Source organism: Amblyomma maculatum, chromosome 1 (genome assembly GCF_055883805.1).
Source record: "Amblyomma maculatum isolate TAMU_Amacu chromosome 1, ASM5588380v1, whole genome shotgun sequence".
Lineage (NCBI taxonomy): Eukaryota > Metazoa > Arthropoda > Arachnida > Ixodida > Ixodidae > Amblyomma > Amblyomma maculatum.
Window position 1 is genome coordinate 147,866,742 of NC_139344.1, and position 19,929 is coordinate 147,886,670.

The 19,929-nt window shown below is 43.7% G+C and overlaps 1 protein-coding gene across 5 annotated transcripts in view; it reads right to left on the minus strand.

Moving 5' to 3' along the window:
• Positions 1 to 5,111: 5,111 nt before the first annotated feature.
• Positions 5,112 to 19,929, minus strand: part of LOC146204285 (uncharacterized) — an 85,106-nt gene continuing 70,288 nt past the window's right edge. For all 5 annotated transcript variants that reach the window (XM_084589222.1, XM_084589223.1, XM_084589221.1 and 2 more), the window contains one exon: positions 5,112 to 15,335. In XM_084589222.1, the coding sequence (XP_084445348.1) occupies positions 14,032 to 15,335 (1,304 nt within the window). In that variant the 3' untranslated portion in view covers positions 5,112 to 14,031. The remainder of the gene's footprint in view (positions 15,336 to 19,929) is intronic.

Below are 19,929 nucleotides of genomic sequence, written 5' to 3' on the forward strand. Positions count from 1 at the left end.
AAGCGCTGTGGTTTTTTGTGTTTCGTTTTTGTTCCAGCGCTGTTATTTAGATACGCAGTTATTAGACATTTTCCGCTTAGAATAACGTCCTTTTCAGTTTCACACACAAGGCTGTTACGGCACAATAAGTTTTAGTTTACCGTGATACACCACCGCGCGTTCCACTGCGCATGCTCAGATCCTCGACGCCGATAGATGGTGCAACATAGTGGATGATGTTAAAACCCCTCAATAAACTAAAAGTAGCGCCAACATGTGAAGTTTGCCGCCCGCCTCCTCTCCTGCGCTCTCCTTCGTCGTTCGACCCTCTCATTGGCCGAGTGCCGCCACGTGCGCGCGCGCGCTTTTTTTTTTTTTTTTTCTTGCTGGGCGTGCAGCTTCCTCCTTTCCAGCGGGGCGGGCGGCGCACGCGCGGCACATATCGCCGTGTGTTTTGTTGCCACGCGGACTGCTACTAAATCGTTCCCGCTGGCTATTTAATTTTTTTTTTTTTTTCAAGCATGTTGCGCTCTTTGGCCGGCGGCTGATAGAAGCACGGTGGTGAAGGCGAGTTCAACCAACGCAGACATCGCGTACAAATGGTGTCACGCACTGACAGTTGAAAACGGAACCGTTTCAGCGCAAAATATTTAAAAAAAAAAAACTGCTACCACGCTTCTCAAGTCTCACGGTAGCTTACAATTCAGTCCAACCTGCAAAGAAACCACACAGACTGCAGCTTCCGCAGCCTAGTTAATTTTTTTTCAAGCATGTTGCGCACTTTTGTCAACGGCTGACGGACTCAAGGAGGTGAAGGCGAGTTAAATCGACGCCAAAATCGTGTACGTATGGTGACACACCATGGCAGCTGAACACGGCACCGTCTCAACGCCAAATATAAAAAGAAATAACTGCTACCTCCCTCCCCAAGTTTACCGGTAGCTCACAAGTCAATCAAAGCTGCAAAGACTCCACACAGACTGCAGCTTCCGCCGCCTATAGTTAATTTGATCTGCAGCTGAAATTGAAAATACCTGGAAGACAGCTGCTGCCACACTTCTCAAGTTTACCGGCAGCTCGCAATCCAGTCAACGCTGCAAAGAAACCATACACAGACTGTTCCAAAATTGTTCCTGTCCGCCGCCTAGTTACAAATTTTATAAAGCATGTCGCTGAGTGGCCAAATGTGACGAACTACGGACACACGGAGATGACGGCGAGTTGAACCAACGCCGAAATCGCGTATATGTGGTGTATGACACTCACAGCTGAAACTATTCTGGCCGGAAATCCCTGTCAACATTCGGTAATTATGTTTCAGCAGTGAGTAATATTTTAACCTGAACACATTGCGACAAAATGCAAGGCTCTGGTACCGTTGTCAGATGGGAGGAGGTTTGGCACCAGAAGGCACCGCACCTCAAGGTCTCACATAACCTATCTGCCCGTCATCATACATCATCCCCGGTACCTCCCCCTCCTCCCGGATGTTCGGGGGGAGGAGGATTTTGATTCGGGATGACGGCCGTACCCTGGCAAGGGGGCATTCGTGTGGTGACACGCACACAGCAGTCACCGAACACTATGCCAACTGCGTTTAAGGTCCCCGCTGTGATAGCAGGCCAAACACAGGGAGACCGGACCTTCTTTGGACCTCGAATGTCCTGAAGGACAACTGTAACTTTAAAGGGCTTCATATCGATACTGTTATGGTACGCCCAGAAACCTCGCAAATAATCGGTGGCCTGCTCCACGTGTCTATGAAGTCTTGCTCGCTGAGGTGACGCTGCTCACGGCTTAGGTGAAACCAGACCTCCCTGCGGACTCGTGCGAGTACCTCATGAAGGCCTGGGACACTGCGCGAAAAAGCAGCGGCGCACCTGGCAGACCAGACTTGGTACATGCACTCAACGAGCAAGAGCACAAACTGTTTCACAGCATGCCTGGGTAACGGGTTGAGGTACCTGACAGTTTGATATGGCACTCCTGGAATGCTAAACAAGGTAGCCACTCGTCGAAGGAGGGCTGCTGGAAGAAGACATTGTGTAAAGATGTGCACAAGGTCTTCACGACCACCACAGAACGGGCAAACTGGATGCAAGCTCGCCCGTGTGAATGCCTTGCTGCGGATGGGGAGCCGTCCGCGTGCAAAGCGATACATGAACGTTGCTCTGCTTGCATTCAAAAAGTCTTCCAGTATCAGATTCCAGCTTGGACGCATATTGGACAGATCTGTTTGAATATACCTAGGGGGGAGCTTCGGCGTCAAAAGATTGGCTAGATCCTTTAACGGTACTGCCGGAATATCTATGTCGGCCTGGAGGCCTCTGAGTCGCTCCAAGCAGTTAGCTGCTTGGGCGTAAAAGGGCGAAGGAGAGCCAGAACGGGGAACACAGTGGGGAAACGTGCTTTGCGAAAAACGACGAAGGCGGGTGCTCAGGAAGAACGAGGTCAAGCTTCGAGTCAGTTACATGTCTGAATTCAGGGCTGTCTGGGTCCATCTGACGTGTAGCACTGCGGTTACTATGCCCAGGTCGGGGAGGCCAAGGCCTCCCTTGTCCCGAGGCTGTTTCAGCACAGGCCTCCCGATTTGATCAATCATTCCGTTCCACAGGAAACGGAAGAGGATTCTCTCAAGCTGCAGCTTGGTACGTGCCGGCAGAGGTGTTATGCAGGCAACATACGTCAGGAACGAAAACAGAATTGACCGAACGACAGTAGCCCGTGCCGTGAGAGGGCACGCCAACGTCCCATATTCTCTAACTCTCTTCTCAAGCTTCTCTTTAGCAAGAGGCCAGTTGGTCTCGGATAACCCGTCGGAACGGAAGTGGAAACCTAGTATACGAACTTCATCCCTCACAGGAAGGCCATGAGGGGGGTTTTGACTGGACGGTGCTTGCCTGATGTACAGGGTGGCACTCTTGGATTTATTCAGCCTAGCCCCACTAGCCCTGCAGTACCCTTCTATGACGTTAAGGACGGAGCACACAGATGCCTCGTTCGGAACGACGATAGTCAGGTCGTCTGCATAGGCAAACATGGGGACAGGCGGAGAGCCTGGCGGTAAAGGAACTCTGCCTATCTGGGAGTCTTTTGCTAGTCTTTGGAGGAGAGGTTCGATTGCAAGCACATAGAGAGCAGGTGATAGGGGACATCCCTATCTAACTCCACGGCCTACATCGAAAGCCTGCGAAACCATACCTTGAACTGTTACCGCAGAGGTAGGTCTTGAGTACAAGACTCTCATGGTGAGACCCGGCGCACGGCCGCCTCGATCGGCGCGCGCGCGGCGCTGATCGAGACGGCTGTGAAGGGCGCCTGCTCCGGAGAGCGCGCGCTAGTCGCGCACCCCGTAGGTGGAGCCACGGTTGAAATGCGAGAGGAGGAGCGGCGCCGCCGGAGGAGGAGAGAGGAGATGGCGCTACTTAAAGCGCTACTTTTAGTTTATTGTGGGGTTTTAGATGATGTCCGCATGCATAGACCTGCCGCATCGGGACCAATCAGCTTGTGCGGTGAAGGGTAACCTTGGCGGAACGCGGACCATGGTAAACTAAACCTAATAACGCACGCCTCGTCGACGAAAGTTTTAGTGGGGCACTATTATCGATCCACTTAAGGAATTCTAATTGCTGTGGCGCCATCTAGTGGCAAACCCCTCTAGGCCTCAGGTCATCCTCATGAATAAAGGTTTATGAATGAATGAAAAGGAGGGGTGGTTTTTATTTACTGACGCAGTGGAGAGAGTGCAATAAAATTATGGCAAGCACTCCTAGAAGAAAAAAGTGTGCACTCACGAAACTCGGCGAAAACTTGTCGACATGTAGTCACGTGGGGTACTACAGTGAAATAGGGTTTCTCCGCTAGATAGCGCCTCAGTTGTTTTTATGCGATTTTCAATGGCAAATTAAAATTCTAAAGCCTCTTTTCTTTGCTATTGTAGTGCTCGATCTGTACTATACGAAGCAAGGTCTTTTCATCACCACCATAATCTCATGAAATACTTTAGCCAGTGTTCTGTCCCTTTCAAGTCCGAATCTTGGTCTGCATATTTGTTTCGTTTTCCTTCCATCGCTCCTCGGCAACCTTGGACAACGGATGCCCGGCGGTGGCCCCTGGTTCGAACGATTCATTTCGTTCCTGTTTCCATATGGGTTGCTGCGCTTGAGTTGTCGCTCCTTTATTTCTGGCCTGCAACTTCGCAAATGGTGGCTGCATCTTTTTACCTTGCGCTCTGGCACTGGTTTGCTTGCAGCACAAGAGCCAGAAGTTAGTCTCATAGGCTTATATTCCGCTTTCACATTTAATTTAAAACACATTGATTAGAAAGACTAATATCCAATATTCATTTACAAACATAATTATCTGTCCGGCTATATAGCAAAATCTAAAAATAATTGCTATGGTGCGATACTAGCATACATTCCCACGAAAAAAACTAACAAAAAAAAAACAGCTGCATATGAAATGGTCTGCATATTTCCAACAGTTTTAATTTAAGAGGTTAGTTTTGAGGCAGCACCTGCTTTGAGCTCTGCATTTTTGTGTTGCTTTCAAGCCAAAATGGTAACTAATGTACACGTCCACGGAAGAATATGTAATTACCTAGGTGCCTCACAATCACGTTTCATGGCACATAATGGCCTATGCTGCTGCTGTATGACTTCATTGGCCCCTTAACTACTACTTATGCTACTGAGTGTGATGCATGCAGCAAAATGTAGGATGCAACAATTGGTTCTGTCAACACGTCTCGGATAAATCAGGCCTCCCTATGAAAAATGTCTGCCCATACAAGAGTGCAAAGAATGCTCATGTTATGTGCTTTATGATTTCAGTAATAATGTACAAGAAACAAGGAAACTGTTACATCTAGACACTGCACCTTTGTCTCCACCAGCTATGTGTTTGTCCATTTTTCACACTGGTTTTCTACTAAAATGAATAGCAGTGCAATTGCTAGAGCAGAGTGTACTATCTCAACAGGTGTCATTGCAGGAGGTTAAAGTCCTCCAATTAAACAATTTTCATGTTTACAATCCAACATAAAACATAAGAAAGAATAGTTATTGAAAGCAGTACTTCGCAATTTCCACAACCAACATAGAGCCAGCAGTAAACAAAAACACAATCGCTAAAAAGAAAGATCACTTTATTGTTTTCAGTAACCTTCCACTGGAGGGCTCTGCCAAGCTACAAAATCCACTGTATACCGAACAACCACAGGACTACAACAGCCAGCAGCAGATGGTTTACAAATCCTGGCTCTAGTAACGCAGCAGGAAGAGTAAGAAATTTATGCACACCAAGACCCACGTAAAAGTTGCGGTGGGGGTGTGTCTGGGTTGGTAACATCAGTGCAACAGAATGGTAAGAAATAGGCAGGAGAGATATAACTCACGCGAAGTACAGGGAATGTCTCGCCGAACGAAGCCACGAGTACAGACTCGTCTAGTGCCTGGCCCGAATGCCTCAAGGCAATGAATTGTGACTACAGCAGTTAAGGACCCTCACTGAAATGGAGTGATAACATTAGACAAGCAGTAATAATGAGAGCTCATATCTTCTCCACAATATATGCTTTTGCACTCATCTGCATGATACACGAGACCCCATCACTATAAGCACATAAAGCTGTGCTTGGCCTAGATAGCTTTTTTTTCTTCACGATTTTAATGCAGCAAAAAAAATTTGCCGACTTCTGAACTACAGGATATCAGTTAAAATTTGAAGCTATTTTTGTAAATGCTTTCCCATTAAGTCTTGCTCTCCCTGCTAAATATTCCACAGATAAAAAAAAATGCACCCATTTCTCACTGCTCATTCCTGGCCATGCCATAGTTGCAAAGTGACTCATACTAGCAGTTAGCTAGCTGATGCAACCTCATCAAATTTACAAGGGCCAGCCAAAACAGTGGTCACAATTGGCAAAGAAGGGAGGGCCAGTTTGGTACAATCCTCATCGTCCAAAGCTTTCCTCAGTAGCACAGGACGCGTCATGTCCAAGCAAGGGCGGCAGGTTTGGACTTTGTAGTTACCAGTTATAAATAAGTAAGCATTAAAAAACCACCTGCCAAAAGCACTGGGCTTTCCACCTTCCCCCCAGCTCACAAGTAAAACAGTGTGGCAAGGCCGAAATATACAAAAACAAGCTCTATCCATACATAATCACATCAAATAAAATAAACTCTCTGCTACCGACAACACACAAACACATAATTAAAGCATTATCAGTGTACAAGCTGTCACACAGGCCAACTGAACACACTCTCCAAGAAAGAAAAGACACGCATCTACGCATATATTTGCTTCTCGGCTTGCTTGGGCCAGAGAACCTGTTGGTAAGCTGTGTAGTGGATGCTATGACTACTGGCATCCCTTGCCTGACAAGTGCCACACATGGCCTTGCATCAGTCCCACTCAGGAACACCGGGACAACACTTGTTGCTAGCATTTGAGAGTAAAAAACAACAAAGCATCTACCATTTTACAAACATCTTGTCAGCATTGTGTCACCTGAAAGCGTCAGGCAGCAGAGTTGAGCTGGGAAAAAATATTTTTTTTTTCAAGCAGATGACTTACAAAGCACCTGGGTCCAATCTTCAGTTGTTCACTCCCTTTAACTACTGTGAAGATGCACGGGTTTCAAATTGTGCGGCATGTGATTTGCTGAGCCAGTAACGCACACACACACACATTTCAATCACATGCCCATCGATGTGTCACACATGCACAGTGAGACAGCCCGAAATTCGCACTTCAATTTGGCACGACATAAGGACCGAATTAAGCATGCCACTGAACTGGTACACAGGAAGCCTCTAAGCCTAGATAAGTTGAAGGGGGGAAGAAAGTGTAAAGACAATATATGTAGGAACTGGCAAAGAACTAGCCACACAACATTGCTCTCTTGGAGGCATGAGAATCTTCGCTTTTGTTTAACCTCATTGCAAGTGTTCCCTAAATGACTTCTCGAGCTTGAAACATATGCATTGTAGAAAATGTGTAGCAGGTTAACGTCACAGGCTCATGTCAAATCCCCTACACCTGACTCAGGTAGACAATGACAAACTTTCCAAGTTATGGTTATGGTAACTATAGTGAAGTGCTACAGTATACTAAATTATGACAGACTTACAAAACGAAAATATTTCAGTGTTGAATTCAGTACAAAAACTTAAACTGTGAATCCTGCAAATGTACTTGTAATTAAGTCTGTTCAGCACACAGAAATGACCAAGCTGATTTGTTATTGTCAAACTGATAACAAAACAGAACGAATGCACTAGCACTTCAGAAGAAAACAAACAATAAGAAGCAAAATCAGCCTTGTTCGCAATAAATACTGCTTAAACAACAATTTACCTCTTGTCCTTGCAAGAAACAGATGTTTTGTTATCACAACAGACAACAGCCCGAAGTTCCACTCTTATGTGAAACACTGCTTCAAACATTTGACAAAAGTTGCGCCGTGTCCCCTAGCCACAACATCCGGCTCATATTTCATGCTCGACATGAGAAGCTGACAGGTAGTGTAATGCATACATGCTATCTATACTAGCAAGCGAAGCCATTCAAGCATTATGAGGCAAAGCTCTCAGCATTCGAACTCATCAAAGGCATAATTGCAGCAAGCAGAGGAAGACTGCTGTTCACACGCCTGCAAGCATCTCATAAGCACGAGCTAAAGCCACCATGTTGGAGCTCTAATTGCAATGGCAGGAAAGGCAAGAGCCAAAGGCATGTAGAGATCGTTGTGTCAAGCATATCAGATCAAGTGCACACATCCATATGATTACTTCCAAAACAGAGTCACCTTAGCTGGTCCAACAAGGGGCACGTAATTGCATGAATGAAAAAGTAGCAGCAACTGACGTCTTGAGCAAGTTTCCATAACAAAAAGAAATTCAACTGCACGAGGTTTGAAAGCATTAAACCTTTTCTCATTGCGAAATTAAAAAAAGAAAAAAAATGTAGGCACCAAGCAAATAGAAGCAAACATTTGTTAAGGGGAAACTGTTTGCAAAAGCTGTTAGCTGCTGGCAGCCACGACAAATGCGTACTTCTTCACTATACTAGATTCCAGACTTGCTCTCAGTCATTTTCACAAGGAACAACAAAATTGCTGTAAATGTACCAAAAAAGAATGCTGTGCAAAAGTATATTTTACTGCATATCATAAAATATTAGCACGCTTGGTTAAGCCTTTAAGAAGCCAAGGTAAATTACTTTATGAGCATGCCAAAGAAAATCCTGCAAGCCTAACACTTCTGAAGCCACAATACTAGCAGTCCCATGAATAAGATCAGTAACCAAGCACATTAGTGAAATTTAAGCCTCAAGGTCAAGCAATTATAGTGAAACTGTACCATAATGTAAGCGCATGATGTTTCACAAGACAGATCCCATTTCAGTTCTGGCCCACAGACCCTACAATGCGCAACTCTATGGCTCTCTAAAATGCCGTGGGTGTTGTACACCTGCTGCAAGTATACTGGACACATGACTGGGTGTCGCACACAGCACAGGTCACTCTAAACAAAGAACACAAGCCACCTCACTTGGCAATGCAATTACCTAGCTGTAGCTGCTTGCGTACAAATGAAGACTGCATCAAAATTTGTCAGCTATGCCTGCTGTGATTCAGCAGCAAAGGCTTAAAAAAATGCAGGATTCATGTTGAAGTACGCATCAATCATTTTAGAAGAGCATTTCTTTGAAGCCTGATGACTCACATCACATGAAAGCAGTTAAGAAGATAACCTGAAAACCATATCCCAACACTGTGCTCTGCGACAGTAATGACTGCGTTCATATTTTATTCATACCATACCAAGGTAGGGAACTTCAGCTGGATATACACCGAGTAAACAGTACTGCAATATTTAGAGCACTATATATTACAAAATAGTGACTGATACATAGACTGCCCATAAACAAGAGTTTATCACATTTGCAGTGCCGAGAAAATGAATCCAGTGCTTCATGTTTAAATTTTTCAGCACACACATTCTAATCAGTCTTGGTCTAAATGTCAGTGTTTTTTGAGGCAAAGATATGAATTACTCCTTTATCTGCTGTAACCCTCAAATATAGACATTTCCTTTTTAAACATCAGATAAAACATAGGCAATCAGCATTTAAGAGATTTGAAGTTGCACATGTTTGGAAATGAACATTTCTTCTCCCCTGTCGCCCCTTCTAAATTTTATCTCGCTGAAAAACCTAGGCTAACATGCATGTATAAGAAAATCCTGAAAACCTGCTTTCTTGTTTCAAAGAACAAGGCTTGAAAGAAAAATGAACAAATTATACTGTTAATATTTTTACATAAGTGTGCTAGAAAAGCTCAGAGAAAACTGTATTCATTACTCTCAATGCTACAGCAGCCTCTGTTTCATTAATTTGATAGAACTCCCCGCGGAAAGAAGGAGAATAAAATGGCGAGATTATTCTGCATGACGTTCTTTCATAATATCTGAGCAAAGAGGCTAATGACTAGCACAGTAGCATTTTCTATAAGTGACACCAGCATTTTAAAAACAGCAAGCATCTATATCTTTTCATCACTATTTATACAGCAAAAGATATAGCGGTGTGGTGAAAAGTCTACTTGTTGACAAAGCACCTGCACATCTGCATCAAATTTAGACATTAAAACTAAGCAGATGACATTCTACAAAGAAGCAAAAAATTTCCCAGCTACCAAATGCCATGTTACACATAGTATCGCTTATGTTTCATACACAAAGGCCCATGCTGCTTTCAGCCAAGCAACACCAATTAAAATTTACGTGCACATGTCAGCAGCAGTCAGTCTTTGCAAGCCAGAAGGGTTATTATAACTTCATACCGGAACAAAAGGCTGCAGGAATGATTTTTATGAACAAATTCTTACAAAGCAAGACCTGACAGACTTTGTTCCACACTAACAGAACATCCCAGTCATACATAGGTAAGACAGACAACCACAGTAGAGGTGCCGAAAAAGACAGCAATGCTTAAAGAGCAGTTCAAGATGTCCAGGCAGTGCAGTGTCATAAGAACAGCCAGCTAGAAATGGCAGATGAACTTAAGATATGTGTTTAGTGCTTGGCGAACAACACACAAGCTGGACGGTCGCAGTTCGGCAACTGGACAGAAGAAGAGCGCAGCCTCTTTTAGAGCACTTGGTTTGTTATATCTGACAAAGATGGGTGCATATTCGCTGCTGTTTGGTGCCTTCTGTTTAACACAACAGGAAACAGCAGGGGTGAAACAGGTACATGGGCAGGCTTGCAGGCTAAGTGGGGTTGGCTATGACACAGTGGTTTTCATGTGACACACATGACAGGAAATCACTATGGGCGACACTAGGGTAACAGGGGAACTGGAAGGTACTGCTTTCCATTATCTGGCATTAACCCTCAGGTAACATGCACTAGAACACTTTCACTACAGCTTGCTGAAAGAAGAGTAGCACTTTGTGTGACTAAGCAAAACTTTTCACTAAGATGTTAACAAAATACTGATGACATAAAAAAATGGCAGGCAGTAATACTTTGGGGTAGCTTTTACAACTGCAAAGAATTACAAAGCATAAAGCACACGGCAAGAGAGAGTTCTGCAATGAATAGTGTAAGACAGCATAACAATCACAGCGCCTCCATTTACCACCAGAGACAAAGCTGATGCAGCCTTACCTACAAAATGATACTTAAATCCCATTCAGAGTGTCGCCTATACAGACAAATACAAAAGAAAAATTAATGGCACAGTGCACCAGTTTGGCTCCTCAGTTTAGAAACAAAAGTGAAAGCCGATTATTCCTAGCCTTGCGTTATGCACGAAACCTTAAAACCTTGGCAAAATGTATGGCTTAAGTATGCTACTAGACTACCATGTAGATACCAAGATGAACTTTAAAAATGCACAGGAAAACCCAACCAGGCTTTTAAACATTTAGCAAGTGTCAACAAAGTGTGCACAAGAATGATTATGTGCTATGCAAAAAGAATACAAGTCAAAGTATCACAACATGGGGACCAAGTCATCGATATCAAATTTGCTGTTGGAGAAAATACACTTCAGACCTTAGTGTTAAAACCAAATCAGTAAACTTCCAAAGAAAATTAAAATAAAGATGAAACAAAAGAAATGTCAGATTAATTAATTAATTTGCATGAATGATGTAGACAAGTTTAAAAAGGAATGTACCTGCATATCCCTCATGTTAGTCACTAGCTAATCAAGTATTTACGTGAACTCATGAGTCAAAGGGTTCCTTTAAAAGCAAACAGTGACACATATGCACCATGTGATTTTTTCAACAGTAAAAAAATCAGCACAGTGGTAATAACATCTGGAGAAAGCAATTATTTGCAGCGCAGATTTAAGGCTGCATTTGGATAATGCACTATTCTCCAAGTGCCAACTAGAAAATGAAGAGAAATGACCTGCAGGTGTTGTAAATAACAATGGCCACATCATTCTGATGAGTATAATGCAAGCATCTCCGTGTCATTTTACATCTAAGTATTTCTAAGACCAAAGCTTCCAGAAGCTCGATTCCAATTGATCAGAAAAGTTATTTCGATGACTGAAGAAAGAACTACAATCATCAAGCTTTGCTTAGTGTTTGCAATTTTTGCAATGGATGCTCCAATAATGAGTAACATTCAGTAGCACCTTTTTGTGTCAACGATGCCATGTTAAGAAATGACAAAAAAAAAACACTACAGGCAAATAAGCAGAAATCAAAAATAGACTTTCCGAGAGTGAAACACTGAACACAAGGCGCGCAATGCAATACTCCAATGCTACTGCCTCTTTTTTCAGGCCCTTCGGTCCACTGACTTTTGTTCAGGCATTTCATCTTTGTACATTTGCCCCAGCACACTGAAACCAAGGCAAGTGGCAAGAACAGAGAGTCACATGACCACAAGCAAGACTGCTCAGACATTTTACGATGTCCTGATCAGACACTACTCAAATGTCTAAACTTGGTGCTCCCCTTGAAATGTAATGAGACAATTTTAAATACTAAAGTGTGATACAATAAAAAAAGGTGTTTTCCATATACACTACCCTCAATATCAATGCAGCATTCATGCTCAACTGGAGAGATGCTAGATTCTTCTTTGACTGCCATACATACAATCTTCAAGGCAGGTCTCTTTGGTTAGCTATAAGCAGAACTAGTCATGACTCCCTCCGCCTAAATTCCCAAACAGAATGCAGCTCTAAAATTTGCTTTGTATTTAAATAGAGATATATATATATATGCACACACCATGAAAACAGCGAGTGCTCACCGGTTCAATTAAACACACATGCCTGGCAGTGCCTGAAGCCTGTCAGCGCTGTTTCTAGTGAAGGAAGAGAGCTTTAGTTTTACTACACTTGTAACTGTTTGATTCCTGGTAAAATACTACACAACAAGCGGCCAGCTGTATTCTACTGCTCCACTTTTTATATCTTGCTTAAGACATATACGGGTACACGGCATTCATTCTCACAAGAAACACAAGTTTGTTCCCACTGTCATTAATTATAATACAATTATTATAATTAATGACAATGTGAACAAACTTGCATCAGTTAAAAATTTAAACGAGTTCCCTATGCAGACATCATTGTTTGCTTAATGAGTGACCAACAAGGCCAGTGAGCATCTTCAAGATGCAGGCATGTTACCCAGACTTCTTGGTTACTTTTTAGGCAATATAATCACTAAAACCTTTGTCATAAATTATCACCTCTTTTAAGAACAGCAGGTGAAAAACCTTACAATTTTAATACAAGCAAGATAAAGATACATTTTTCAACGAAGTCCCTAGAGGTAGGCAGAAAGATTTATGTATGTTCAAATGAAATTGTGTCAAATTAAGTGCGCTTGCTGTAGAAACTAACTTTCGGTATTATACACTCAGACATGAAGGTACCTAGAAATTGTGCATATAGCTACTTTTGCTCGTTGACAGTTTAACTTTTGGTATTATTCTCTCAGACATGAAAGTATCTCATTTGTTCTAGTACTCTGGAACACTACTTCTTTCTCTCTCAATCAATAGAAACTTAAATAGTGTTGACTGCAGTCGAATACCATCTTCAAACATGCATTGACTCATTTTGGTAGGGGCTATATGCTGCTTGCAAGCACTTGCTATGAAGATTTCCAACAGCTTGTTCAAGTCACCGGGGACTTGTGTACAGTAAGATTACAAACAGCAGAGCCAACTACTCAGGCAGCCAAACATTGAGCTTCAACGTACAATGAAGCCTAACAAAGTGAGTGGCATGGAACATTTCTGTATTAACACTATTTTTATGACAGTGTTGCAAATGCAATTGTAGTGCCCACAGGCAAAAATATATTGATATAAATAATTATTTTTACACATAAATTAAGAAAGAAAAGGCTATAACTGGAGTGATTTATGACAATAGCTAAAGCTCTCTTCACACACATCAACCAGCATGACAGGATGACAAAAAATGTTAATTTTTCTAAGCTATGGCCCCAAAACATTCTTACTGATACACACAAAACACTCATAAGAAAGTTTAGCAACATAAAATTCCCCATTGCACTTACTAACATGTGCGCTACTCTTGAACAAAAAAAAAAAAAAAAAAAAAAAAAAAAAAAAAATAGAGAGAAAAACTGCTGACACAATGTACCAAAATAAAATATGCAAGATTTACAATGACCTAGATGTGGAAGAAAAGATATGACGGTGAGATATGAATAAAAAGTTGCTAGGCAGGTAGCTTTCGGAATTAGTTATGTAAGCTACGTGGCAACATGTTGCGTTCCAAGCACTAAAATGAAAATCTGACTAATTTTGCAAATAAATACTTCAATGCCATCAGCACCGTGGCGGAGCACATTTAAGGATGGTAACAAAGGGAAAAATTAAAGCAAGGAATGAAACCTACAGAGTGTACAGGAGCTACAGCAGCACAGAAGGCACCCAAGAGCTCCACCCTGCTTCAATCTTTCTCGATGTCATCGCCGCACAGTCGCAGTGTTCTCTTCCATCATATGTGCCAGATGAAAACCACGAGGTAACGTCACAGCAAAAGCGGCGTTGAGCGATCACTCTGTGATGCCACCCGCTTCAGCACTGTGCCCTGCCGAATCTGATCCATGAGTGACTCTCTGCATGCAGTTAAGTCAATAGAGCCACGACCTGCTAGCCAGCTCTGAACGCGGGCCGCTCGCCCACCATTTTTTCTCAACCCAAATTCAACGTCCGGCTGCAAGGAACCACGGCGTGTTGTTGCAGCTGCTGTCTGCGGAAGAGTTCCAGGGACAGCCTGCACATTCTGAACCTGGCTAGATGTCATGTGCACATACTGTGCTGGTACAGGAACTGTTGTCTGCCCCGTACAAAATGTTGTCATTTGTTGCGTAAACTGTGCTGCCGGTTTCACTGATGGTGCTGGTTGCAGTGATGCACGTCGTTGTTCGGCAAGGCGAGCATTCAGGCTGCTAAGGAATTGTCGTCGCTCTGCCGAGTTGTTTTTCTTCTCACCCGACGGCATGGGTCCCACAGACCTGCTTCGACGATTTTCTACTGCAGAATCAGCTGTTCCACCAGCAACACTGGTTCGTGGATCTCGCTTGAGCTCTCTTTTGAGAAGTGTCTGCTCCAAGTTGGCTCGAAAGAAATCCATCTCTGGAGGCGACTTTCCAGATTTTATCGCAGCACCGACACCTGACCGCTGCGACCGAGCACAGGCCACAGATGGGGATTCACAAGGCAGAGCCTTGCGGGCAGCTACCTTTGTTTCACTAGGAAGCGTTGCTTCAGCTGTGGAGAATTTGGCATTGAGACTTTGAATAAGGGCATCACGTTCACTGTGGCCAATGGTGTGGGCACGGAGAAGCTTTTTTTCGGGTGGCACTTGCTTTCGCAGTGCAGCCGCGTGCTCACTTTCCACATCAAGAGGGTCATTTTCCACTGGCTCGAGAAATGGCGGTGGAGCTGGAAAAGGTTTTGAGTCACTTTCAGGATCAAAATGCGATGTGTCTGGTGGGTCTGGCAGTGGAAGACCATAGCTATCCTCTGTGTGGCTTGATGGAAGAGAAAATCGAAGGCCAGCCTGCTCTAGTGGGCTTGGTTTCGAAAAGCGAGCATTAAGTGCCTGTATCAACTTGGCTCGACTTGTAGAGCTGTCATCACTGTCCCCAACAGATTGGCACCCACGATCTGAGAGAACTTGTTCTTGAACATGCTGTGAACTCGGAGAAGAGGGTGAACAGCCCTGAGTGCTTGTGATGGAAGGGGTCCGTCGTACAGGAGGTGGTGGCGGTGGCTGAGAGCTTCGTCGAAAGCTGGACTTGGCTGGGAGTGTTGAAGACCCAGACAATCCTGGAATTAAAAGTAAAACAGGCTCTCCATTTCCAATGGAAAATTTTCCTTTAAAAAGAAAACAACATTCAGCTCCAAAGTTTATTTGGATGCATGTTGATGCAATTTAGAGCAAGTAGTTATTGTCTAGTTTCATATTCCTGGAAAAAAAAAATTTAACAAAAGCCCCCAAGCTATGAAAAAAATAATTTCCTCCCTGGCATAATGCTTTTTCTTAAATGCAGCCGATGTGATATTCTTGAACAATATAGACTGTCCCACGTAACTGAAGCATTGACTAAGAAGTGAAAGGCATACTGCACGAAAATGCAACTGGGTATACACAGCAACTGTCTGGAGCAAATTATATTACTCCGCGAGGTAACACGCACAAGCAGCGATTTTGTTCAGTCAAAGCACATTTCAGAACAGCATAACAGCCATGTACAAGCCCCTTGTCACATATAGACAAGCGTCAGCCCGTGACGTCAGTGGAGATGCGGCGGCGCTGGCGACAGCAGTGACTTCCGTGGTGTAAGCAAAATCATGGGCCGTCTGCATTAGATGCGCAGCGCTTGCTGCGTTTTCGAGCATAATTCCTAATATTCCTTCAATGTGTGGTGCAGTTGGTTGCGCCACAAGGCACAAAAAAGAAAATGTTACCTGTTTTCACTTGTTTCTTGCGGTCGGATAAAGATGAGAGCGAATAACAGAGGCATTGAGCGCGACAATTGTAGACCCTTCGGCGATGGATTGCCTTAGCAGCCAACGTGCGTTGCACTTCTGCACTGGAACTTGATCAGTTTGAAACTCTTAATTGTCGTGGTTGCTTTTCGGCCACACGACGAATAGCGCAATAACAAACTCCTGAAGCTCATTCATGTTTTGGCGTATATATACTACCAGGCCATGAGAAGTTTAGATGTAATATTCTGTGCGCGTATGATCTTAATCGAACGCAGCTAGGAAACCGCGTTGTGAGTTCCATTCATCTGCGGTACTACCCGTGAATATTTTCGCACAGAAAAGGACACAAAAGCTGCTGCGAAGGCAACTGCGGTGACCTTCAGCGGTTACTCCAGCACGATATTGCCGAAACAGGCCAAGAGTTGTGAAGTAGCTTTTCTCTGTTTTCACTTCCCCGAATTTCAACAAGTGACGCACTCTTCATCAACGGTCCTAGATATCGAGTGAACATCGTTAGGATCCGGACGAAGTGAAGCAGCACTATTTCTCAGAGTATTAAATTTTATTTTGAAGGTCAGTAAGATCATAATGAACGAATTAACCACGTACAACCAATTCTGATCGAGCACAATATTTAATTGTGGCATGTATGGTACATTAAGCTTAATGTCCCAAAGTGGAATTGGCTATGAGGGATTAACAAAAAGCAGAATAAGTTGGCGAGCATTTGAATAAAAATTTTCACAATATAACAAAAAACGGGCCCCAAAGAGTTGCGCTCTAAAATGCTCAGCAGATCGCGCATATTGAGCTCAAGTGATCATGGACATCGTGGAGAATATTGCATTTGCGCTCATAGCAAAAAAAAAAAAAAAAAAGAAAGAAAAACGGCATTCTTAGGAGCCTTCACGTAATACATCAACCTATGACCCTGATTATGTCTGTGCGATTAAACAGACGCCGAACCAACATTTATCAATATATCTATAAACGTTGCGTCAAACGTCTTTTTATCGAGCAGGATAAAACAAGTTGGCAGCGCGCCCACTAGGCGAATGTTACAAAAGGAACTAGAAGATTGAGTTACTGGTACAGTGAGCTAAAAATATGATTTCTAGTTCAATATATATATAGTTGCCATTTATATTGTTCTTTAGAGTGAAGGTGCTTGGAGCAGCAGAAAATGTACCCATCAAAATATTGTCATATGAAAAACGCACTTCAAATCAATCATATTGCATGCAAAGTCCTTGCATGCGCTAACAATAGGTCCGGAAGTTGGACAGTGTTCACTATATATTAGTTTTTCTTATATATTGTGATTTCTCGTTTTCATTAAATTTAATCAGTCACTACAGTCCAACGTTGCTACAGTCGCCCACCGTAGCCGCACGCTGTTGAGGCCACGGAGAAGGAAGCCAATGCAGCGCTCTTAGCCAGGTAATTCCAGCAGTAATCGGCTAGTAAAGTGCTGAACTACTTTCCAGGCATAGACCAAACTGTTTCTACGCACAAGCAAAGCTTACGCTTCAAAATATTTGCACGCGTGAACTGGTTTAGAAGGCGGCGCCGCTTGGCGCAGTGTAGGCATGCTGCGTTTTTGCCTACACCCCTTGTCGCTGCCGATCGCAGCGCCACCTTTGTTTACAAACATGACGCTTGCCTATATGAGGTGAGCCAGCTAGCATTAGCATTAGCAAATGCAACTTCAACTTCAACCACTGCACGTACCAAGTAAGAGCATGCTCGTTTTGTTCAATTGAATAACTAAAGGAACCAAAAAATAATGTCACAGTAGCATTTTCGAACACAGAATTTTTGAAAGTTATGGTGTTTGATAATAACCACAAATATCACGAGATGAGAAGAATGAAGCTGGTACTGCATCACCTCATCACAGGCTGCAGAAAACTGTTAAGTGGAGGTATATGATGAGAGTCCTTTGTTCTGCAGTGGCCTGCTGTGGTTAGGCTGCCGGTGCTCATGATAAAGCTTACAGTTTGAACACAGTTCAGTAGTGCAATCAAGCAGCATACATTTCTGCAGGTCACTGATCTTTATGGTGCTGAGTTAGTATCGTTTGTTTTGGCTACAAAGACCATGTTGAAAAAGGATCAACTACATTTCCCTATCCTTTCTTTTTGCAATGAATAGGTATTCAATCTTTGATTCAATACTTGAAGGCTTCTCCTATTCATATTCAATTTACATTTGAAATTTTTGAAGCTTAAATTGCCTACTGCCAGGCTAGTGCAGCAATCCATATAAGGCTACAGATTTGTTATGGCATAATTATTAGCTCACTTGCGCTCAGTGAGCTATAAAATTTAACTGCCTGAGCTTGCAATTGCTACTTATTATTCCAAAAAATTTAAGCCACTGCTCTTATCATTGCATCACTGGCTACAGCCATGCCAGTTAAAATCACGAAAGGTTAAGGGGGAACACGGGTCTTTCAGACCAAAAAATCGCGAAAAAAATCACTTTTTTTTTTGAAAATGTGACTTTTGAAATCAATAGCTCCTTACGTATCTATCTGCAAAGTTTTTCATCTCTAGGATCAGTATTTTAGTCACAATGAAAATTTTATAAACGATGCCGCTCGAATTTGGGCCGAAAACGGCTCCGAAACAACCATTTTCTGCGAGGTGTAGCACCCATTTCGTGCGCGGCACCGTAGCCATCTTGGTCTCTTTCGAAAGAGTCGCCTTTCGTCTTTTCCATTCACCCATTGGTCAGATGGAAAATAGCAAAAAAGAAAACATGGCGTTCACAATTCCACTGGCTTTCGGGGCGCACGTGATGGCAGGGCGTCATCGCATTGGTGGAGCTGGCTGGCGGCATCTGCTCGGTGCGCCCGAGCCGCGAGGAGACAGCGGAGATGTGACGATGGTCACGCTTGGTTTCGAGCCGTAAGGTGCATTCACGGCAAGAATTTGGGAAAAAGCGAAAAATATTATTGACCGATCATCTCAGTGATGCCTTGCCCCGACTGTGTGACCTCAGACCGATGAAAGTCGTGCACCGAACGATCGAGCGGACAAGCCCAAAGTAGGCCTAGAGTATTCCCCAACACGCGAGACTACTACTACTGCCAGTGGTCGCACCCGCTGCGACACAGTGATATCGCAGGCCGCAGGTGGGCAGAAAGGCAAGCTCATAACAGCAAAAGCTAGAGCTCGTGGAACTGCGGCAACGACGCGGTAGTCAGATTGTTTTCGTGATGACGACGACAGCGCGGCGGACAGTCCGTTTGGCGAGGCGGAGTTCACGATCGGCAGATGTAAACAGTTTGCAAAGACTAGCGAAGTGTACAACATACGACAGCGATATTCGCGCTGAAAAAAGTGAGCTTGAATAAGAAATCGCCGTCAAACTTATTCTCCAGTGCGTAAACTGCGGGGACACGTCTTCATATCGCTGCGTGTTTACGTCGATCAGATCGCGTTCAGTCCTTAGTGAATCCGCATGCTTCCTGTGCAATGCAGAACACTGGGAAGCAGCAAACAGCTCCAAATGAGGGTGTTTTTTTTTGTCCCCCACAATGAATGTTCCTCACCGTGGTCTTCATGCGAGACCGTAGCAAAACGACGTACGTGAAAAAAAAAGTTGCTGCCTGCATGTAAACCTTATCGGAATCTTTGTTCATAAAATATTGCATAAAGTCGAAAGTATTGTTGCGGACAACATCAAGGAAGAAAAAGCGGGCAGTGGCGTGGACAGGAGCACTCGCGCTAGGTCCGGCAACATTTTCATTAAACGCCATCTCACTGTCATCGACCATCTCTCTGTCCTCTGTTCTCCTGTTTTCATCGGCTTGCCGTATCGTAACATTTGGTTGGAGGTGCTGGTACTTCATCATCACCCCCCCATCCTGGTCCGGAGCATCAGCGCCCTGCGACTTCTTGCGCAGTCGGCGAAAGGTTAG